This window comes from Cebus imitator, unplaced genomic scaffold (assembly GCF_001604975.1).
Source record: "Cebus imitator isolate Cc_AM_T3 unplaced genomic scaffold, Cebus_imitator-1.0 Scaffold239, whole genome shotgun sequence".
Classification (NCBI taxonomy): domain Eukaryota; kingdom Metazoa; phylum Chordata; class Mammalia; order Primates; family Cebidae; genus Cebus; species Cebus imitator.
In genome coordinates, this window is record NW_016107554.1 from 893,396 (window position 1) to 901,699 (window position 8,304).

At 35.6% G+C, this 8,304-nt stretch overlaps 1 protein-coding gene across 16 annotated transcripts in view; it reads right to left on the reverse strand.

Annotated features, from left to right (window-relative positions):
• SLC4A7 (solute carrier family 4 member 7) overlaps window positions 1–8,304 on the reverse strand; it is a 101,592-nt gene that overhangs the window by 68,274 nt on the left and 25,014 nt on the right. For all 16 annotated transcript variants that reach the window (XM_017498248.2, XM_017498246.2, XM_037727763.1 and 13 more), the window contains exons 2-3: window positions 5,092–5,173; window positions 1,606–1,752 (exon numbers count right to left, since the gene is read on the reverse strand). In XM_017498248.2, the coding sequence (XP_017353737.1) occupies window positions 1,606–1,752; window positions 5,092–5,173 (229 nt within the window). The remainder of the gene's footprint in view (window positions 1–1,605; window positions 1,753–5,091; window positions 5,174–8,304) is intronic.

An 8,304-nucleotide genomic window follows, 5' to 3' on the forward strand; every position in this document is an offset into this window, starting at 1 on the left:
GCGCCACCATGCCCAGCTAATTTTTTGTATTTTTAGTAGAGACGGGGTTTCACCATGTTGACCAGGATGGTCTCGATCTCTTGACCTCGTGATCTACCCGCCTCGGCCTCCCAAAGTGCTGGGATTACAGGCGTGAGCCACCGCGCCCGGCCAGTACAGTTTCTTAATAGATTCCTGTCAGTCTTTTTGGGCTGAAGGTTCGTGATCTATAAAATGAATTTACCTGTATTTTTTGAATGCTAAGATGGCTGAATATTAAAAACGTTAAGATGGTTAAATACAAGACCATATGTCTAGGGCTTCGTAGAATATTTAGACACAGAATTTGCCCTTTATATTTTAGTAGGCCATCAGTATTTTCTTTCCTGTATTCATGTACCAACTGTATTATACATAGTAATTTTTTGTTCCTTGCCTTTTTCACAAAAACTTTCCTTTAGCACACAGGTACCAATAGGACGCAGATCACATAGCTTTCTTTGCTTTAGAAAGCACACGCAAGGACTCATGGTATACAGATGGCCTTATACTAATAATGCCCTGTATGTCAACTAAGTATAACGTCTAAGAAGCCTCCTCAGGTTTTACAGCCTTTTTTTTTTTTTGGTTCTCTCCTTTCCCACTCTCAAGGTCACTTAAAACAAGGCTATCAATGCTTATTATCAGGTAAAGTCTTGTCCCTCTACTATATACCTTTTCTTCTTTCTGATTTCTATTGGTACTGCTATACTTCTCTGCTTTTAAGTAACAAACAAAAACCCTGTCCTTTTACATAAATAACACAATCAAATCAGAGTACTCTTTTTTGCACAGAAAACCAAGTAATCCAGCCTGGTGGATAAAATCTTCTGGCCAAAATGTGGTGTAAGAAGGAAAAAAAAGGCCGGGCACAGTGGTTCACACCTGTAATCCCAGTATTTTGGGAAGCCGAGGAGGGTGATCACTTGAGGTCACAAGTTCAAGACCAGACTGGCCAACATGGTGAAACTCCATCTCCACAAAAAATACATAACGTAGCTGAGGATGGTGGCATGTGCCAGTAATCCCAGCTACTTGGGAGGCTGAGGCACAAGAATCACTGGAACCTGGGAGGCGGAGGTTGCAGTGAGCTGAGATGGTGCCACTGCACTCCAGCCTGGGGCAGTGAGCTGAGATGGTGCCACTGCACTCCAACCTGGGCAACAGAGCAAGACTCTTCCTCAAAAAAAGGAAAAAAACTTTAATCCCTTCCATGACAGCCTTAGCATTCCCAATGTCTATTCATTGCATATGTAAGTAATTAAATACACAGTAGAAAAAAGAAAATGAAACACTGCTAAATTTGAGGTTAAGTGACTAGGCATAAGTTCTACAATTCCAAGGATGGGATACAATAAAGAAAACAAAGCCCTTTATTTTTTTACTTATACCAAAGAGATCTGGACTTAAAGATTTTTCTTGCCAAATAAAAACAATTTCTTACTTCAATTGGTATTCCCCCATGTATACAATGTGTCTGCATTACTGCAGACATACAATGTTTAAAAGGAAATATTCAATTAAATGAAAATACTTTCCTGGAAAACAGGAACTTTAAACTGTTAAAGGAGAACTGTTTTCTCTTACCATAAGAAGGAGATTCCCGTCCATCTTCTTTATCTGATTCTTTATCTTTTCTTCTCCGGTGGTGATGTTTGTGTCCACGATGCCTATGACGCCGACGACTCTCTTTACTAAACGGGACGTGAACACCAATATATACAGCTCTATGACCTATGAAAAGGTTCACAAACATATTACTAGCTTTCCAAAAGAGAAAAAAGTGATATATGCCAACGTACTCAAAATCTACTCTGATAAAGAATATAAGTTTGTGTAATTAACAATGATAGTCTCCATTTACTTCTCTTATTTTACAAAGCACTACACAGAATATTATGCCAAGTGCTAATATCATTGACAGGTGATTGTACTAAATCTATGAATCTCTTATGTAAATATTTGTACATCTAAAAAGATATCTTAAGAAAGAAGAGCTCAGCCCACCTGAAATCATACTACGTAGACATATATTTATTCCATCTACATTGATGGCCAACCATAGTTAGTAGAGGTCCTTAAGATATAAATTTTAATAACAATTAAACACTTTATAAAAAATATATTTACTAATTTTTTAGAGCTTTGAAAAAAATCAATAAAGACCAAACTACTGAGAGCTACATTAAATGTAAATAATCCAAATAAAGGGTAGAAACTGTCAGATTAGATAAAAAAGCAGTAAGTTACTTTGCTTTTAAACCAGTAAAAGTTCCTGCTGATATTGCATTATCCTAACTTTGCAGTCTACCAACAAAACAGTTATGAAAGGCAGTCTCTGCTTTTGCCCACTAGATGAAACTCAATCAGGAATCCTAGCCACAGAGCTAGGAGCACTATGTCAAATATCAAATGAGTGTTGAGTGAAGGGGGATGTGAACTACAAGGTCAACTAATTTGCAACTATGTACACAATTTAAAAAGTAATGTGCTGAAATACAAATAGTTAATGACATTCTTTTCCTAACATAAGACGGTCAGAAAACAAGTACTTCAAGAGACTTGGGATCTCCATCTTTATATGTGATTTGAAGTACAGTTGATCCTCATTATTTTTGGGATTCCATATTTGTGAAGTTGCTGATTCATTAACATTTACTAGTAACCACAAAATCAATACTTGTTAAGACTTCATGCCATTTTTCGGACAGGCACAGAGCAGCAGAAAATTTGAGTTGCCTGACACTCATATCCCCAGCTAAGGCTGAAAATGTGATACTCTAACATCTTATTTCAGCTGCCAATGTATGAATGTCATAAAGTAAAAAATCACCTTTTAAATTAAAAGAGGGGCAGACGTAACACACTGAACTAAAATAATTTTTTCAACATCTCCCAGTACTCTAGCTTAGCACATGGTAAGCATTTAATAAATGTCTATGGAATTAAATCTCAACTACTAGAAAAAAAAAAATCCAAATGTAAAAGCTAATCACACAGGGTTTCTTTTTGGAATGATAGAAATGTTTCAAGAATTAGACAATGGTGTTGGTTGCATAATACAGTGAATACATTTTTTAAAAAATTGTAGACTTTAAAATGGTCAATTTTATGTTATGTGAATTATCAATTAAAAAGCAATAAGAAATAAATATAACAAAACTCAATTTTATTCTAATGAAACTATTTCTTTCAGAACATAAAGAAAAGTGGAAATTAAACAGTTAAATTCCCATCACTCCACTGGGAATTACAACGTTGTTCCTCCAATTAGTACTAATGGGTCTTGGCACACAGCCCCAATGCACCAAGATAAAAATAAATGCCATGAGTGTGCAGTTTAGAAAGACTAGATAAAATAAATAAAAACACACTAGAATCCAAAGATTGGTAGATTAAGCCTTATTGTATTTTCTTCTTTTACTATTGCCCCTAGTGTCCTCTGTTGTAATTTTTTTCTTTCTCTTTCCTTTTTCTTCTGCTCTTACTTATTCTATCAAGAGCCTATTTACTCAAACTCTCTTAGATAAACTTAGTATCTCCCTCAAACTTGATATCAAAATGTAGTTGTATACAAAGTATGCAGAGCTTAGGGCCTGTGATAACCAAAGGAAGTGAAGGAACATAGCCAAGTGCCTCTCCCTTCATATTCCAGGTCACGTATAGGTGAGAGTTGACATTAAACATTAAATGTATTACTGTACACTTGACTTAGTAAAATTAGCACTAACATTTTTAACCTCCCTAGCTCCTATAATTCACAGGATCTAACCATAAGCTTCTTGATAACTGAGGTTCTTTCTGGAAGCCCTAACAAGCCTAGGCTCTTAAAGCCCATTTTTAGAGTTAAAAAAAAAAAAAAAGAAAAAACTTACAATATAAATGAAAACTCTTGTTTCTCTGTCCATCTCTTTTTTAAAATAAACAATTGATAACCCAATATACTACTAGCTCTCATTGAAGATTTTAACTTAATGATGTATAGTTTCTAAAAACATCCCCCAAAAATGTCTATCAAAACATTTGCTATGAACACCACCCTAACCACGTGTTCGTGGTTAACATCATCAATAATAAGTCATGTTGATATCATACTGTCCACAGATACAGTGAACTGAAAAGGGCATGTTACTGTAGCATGCTTCCCAAATACCTATAACCCCACCTACTCTTGATAACATCAGACTAAACCCAAACTGAGAAACATTGTATGAAATATCTAACCATTACTCTTCAAAAGTGTCAAAGTCATGAAAAACAAAGAAAGAATGAGGAACTGGTATAGATTAGGAGACTTGTAATTAAATGTACTGTTACAGAGCCTGAACTGGATCAAGTGAATCCTAGAACAGAAAAAGGCCATTAGTGGAAAACCCAGTAAAGCCTAAAATCTGTGGTTTAATAGTAAACTAGTAATTAATCAGATTCTAATTAAATTAGTAATTAACCAGTGTTACTTTCTTCGTTTACACAAATGCATGGCTGTGCAAAATGTTAACATTAGAAGAAACTGGGTGAAGGGTATGGAGGAACGCTCTGTGCTGCCTTTGCAGCTATTCTGTAAATCTAAAATTATTATAAAGGAAAGAAACCACATGCCAGGACTTCTTCCTGTTTAAGGAGGAATGATGGGCAAATAACTCAGTTGCTCTAAAACTCTATGCAGAGGTTATTGCAACACTTTAAAAGGCTAATGTAACACCTATAAAATGAATGTTTAGATGGCAACTAATGATAACTGTCGTTTATTAGTCTGGCACTTTAGTGTACTCATTATACAAATTACTCGGCCTGCTAGAAATGAAAAACATAAAAGAATTAACCAAATTTGTGACTCTGGCCTTTCTTCAGTTTTCCAAGTTAAGTTAATGGTAACCATCACTAAATTCTGAAAAGCATTCTGAACTCTTATCTTTTGCCAGTACTTTCAAATGGCACTCTTCTAAATGTATGCATTACAATAACAAACAAAAACTCAACAAATACTAGGTAAAACTTAAGAGGATACTTATAACAAACATTAATTAGTAATTTATCCAACTAAGCAAAGTAAGTTATTTTGAACAAACTTACTTTCTAGTTCTTCTTTTTCAAACTTGGTGTTCACAGTTGAGCTAGTTTTGCCAAGATCCACAACAGCTTCTTCATCAGGACCCTAAGAATAAATTATTCTCATTGACTCGTGAGATCATAATCTATTGAGGACCTATCATACGCATCCTTTGAAATGGCAACAAAATATAAAGCACTGCTTTCTTTTAAATAAATGAATTCTTATTGTAGCTAACTGCATTATTTTAAAAATATGTTATAAGCTACTTAAATCCACAGAAGACCATTCAAAAATCCCATAGTAAGAAGCGAAATTGCAAAGATTTTTAAATGGTTTTCTGTGCAAATCACTAAATAAGTGGTAATACATTCATTTCATCCTCAAACGACAGACCTTCCAGGGTTAGAGATTAAAGAAAATGTGATGTGAGGGGAGTCCTTGGATGCCAACGTGGAATGCTTTCTTTCTTGATCTTTGCTCTTATGTGTCCTAAACAACAGGAAACAGTTATGCTGGATTGGATTATGGTCAAACATAAAGTTGTCAAAAAAAAGCAGACTCGACATGCAGCACCACTTTATATTAATCAAGAGCTAACAAAATTTAAAAGAACTTTTATTTTCCCCCAAAGTAAAATCCAGGCCAAAATTTAACCTCTAGGGAAATTCTAGTTTCAGTTGTGAAAATCCCACCTTCATAATTTTGTTCTCTTTTCAGTTCAACAAAAAGTCATTAAACATATTTACTGTAAAATATTGTATAGGTAATTTTTAAAACGGGAAAATTTTAGCTTTAACTTCCCTTCTCAACTTGTAATAACTTTCAAACGGACATTCTAATTATCATTAACTACTTACGCACAACGATTCTGTGCCACAGCTAGAGAGAGAAGAACAAATACCCAACCCTCAAAAAGTCTTCGAAATCTAGTCCTGGTTTCTAGCCAGACCACCTACAGCTCCCTCTGGACCCATACCCAGCATGGGGCTATCGGAGCTATGCAAACCCTCCCTGACCTCTACCAGAGCTGGCCAGGCAGCTCCACACTTTTTTACAATGTATACCAAGTAAACTGAGATACAACTGTTGCTTCTATGGAAACCCTCAGTGTTCAAATCCTTAGTAGGTAAACTCAGGAACTGAACTGATTTAATTAAATTTTCAAATAAATTCCTTGCTATCCAAACTACCACTATTTGTTACCCAAAACTCAGCAGGACACAGTATATGAAGTAAATGCAGATCTTTTGATATCCAAATTTACTTTCTAAAGGCTATATATCCAAACTGTAAATCAAATACATTTGGATATCAGGACATATATGTATACAACTCTGAATGATTGGTGTTCAATTTAATATAGGTAACAGAGGTATCAAATGGCTTGCTATGGTTCCATATTTAAAGGAGTGGGAGCAAACCATGTAGACCATGAGACAATTTCATATGACGGACTAAGAAGATGGGCCAGGTGTGGTGGTTCACACCTGAAATCCCAGTACTTTGGAAGGCTGAGGTATGAGTATCACTTGAGCCCAGGAGTTTGAAACCAGTGTGGGCAACATAGCAAGATCCCCATCTCCATTTATTTAACACGATTTTTAATTTAACAAAATTTTAAGGCCGAGCGTGGTGGCTCACGTCTGTCATCCCAACATTTTGGAAGGCCGAGATGGGTGGATCACCTGAGGTCAGGAGTTCGACACCAGCCTGGCCAACATAGTGAAACCCTCTCTCTACAAAAAAATAATTAGCCAGGTGCACAAATTAACCACGCTGCCTTATAGCATTCGCTTCCTCAATAACAAGGAAAAGCCAAAGTAGGAAACCAAACCAAACTCCAAAAGTGCAAGAACAAATAATGAATAATTTCCACCCAAGAACGAAGTCATGCTCTAAAATCTTTAGCCAAATCCTCCAATGACTTCATGTCATTGAGTCTCTGAACATGCATAGGTACAAAAGATAAGCTCTCCTAAGTAAAACGCACAGAAGTTGTACCCTGAGAGGTAGCATATTGCCTATTCTAAAAGGGATTAACTGTTCACATTCCAAACTTTCATTTAGGTTGCACAATTGCCAGGATATGAAGCAAAACAATTAACTCTCACCTTCAAATAAAAACAAAAAGGACTCAAAAACAGCTTAAGTTATATAGTCTCACAATACTTACGAATATATTATTTACTATACTTATTTAAAATACACATACCCTTTGACCTCTAAATATCTATCATGGATAAATGATCCCACATGTACCAAACATGACATATATAAAAATTAAAAATAAAAATTAAAAAAAAGAGCACATCTTCTCATGCTCTACACAGGTTGCTCCTACTAGATACTGTCTGCGAAGCCTTGGGCAAGAGAAAGTTCCACGTCTCTGAACTTTCATTTTCATTGAGGCATTCTTTCTAATATTTAAAAAAATGAAACAAAAATGTGTGTCAATAGTAACAAGACAATCTCATACCAAAGAGTTCTAGGAAAGAGTTTGAGAAAGCAGACCCAAAAAATGGAAGCAGATCTTATGTCCTGATAAGAAAAAGTCTCAAAGATATTCGTTTAGTGAAAAAGCACATTGTAGTGAATAAGGTCAAGTTTATGTTAAAAATATTTACAAGACTAAACCAAACTTTTATTGCCATAGTTATAGCTTTTCATATGTATTTATTTATATTAAGTAAAAAGCAGGGGAAAAGGCTTGATGGTATCCACACCAAATTCTTTTTTTTTTTTTTTTTGGTGCTAAATGTGCTACTGCAGCTCAGAGACACCAAATTCTTAACTGCTCATTTCTGGAAAGGGAACTGGGTTTGAATGGAAGTCAAGTCAGAATATGAATTTATTGTTATTGTTTCAATTTTCAATGAGAACGTTTTCATGTGTAACTTGCATAACTAAATTATTTTATTTCACTTCATTTCATTTTAATTTGACAGAGTCTCCCTCTGTTGCCCAGTCTGGAGTGCCGCCTTTGGGAGACCGAAGCAGGCAGATTATTTGATGTCAGGAGTTTAAGACCAGCCTAGCCAACATGGCGAAACCTGTCTCTACTAAAAATACAAAAATTAGCTGAGTGTGGTGGAGCACTCCTGTAATTCTAGTTACTCAGAAGGCTTGAACCCAGGAAGTGGAGGTTGCAGTGAGCCGAGATTGCACCAACGTACTCTAGGCTGGGCAACTGAGCAAGATCCTGTCTCAAAAAAAGAAAGTAACCATTAAAAAAA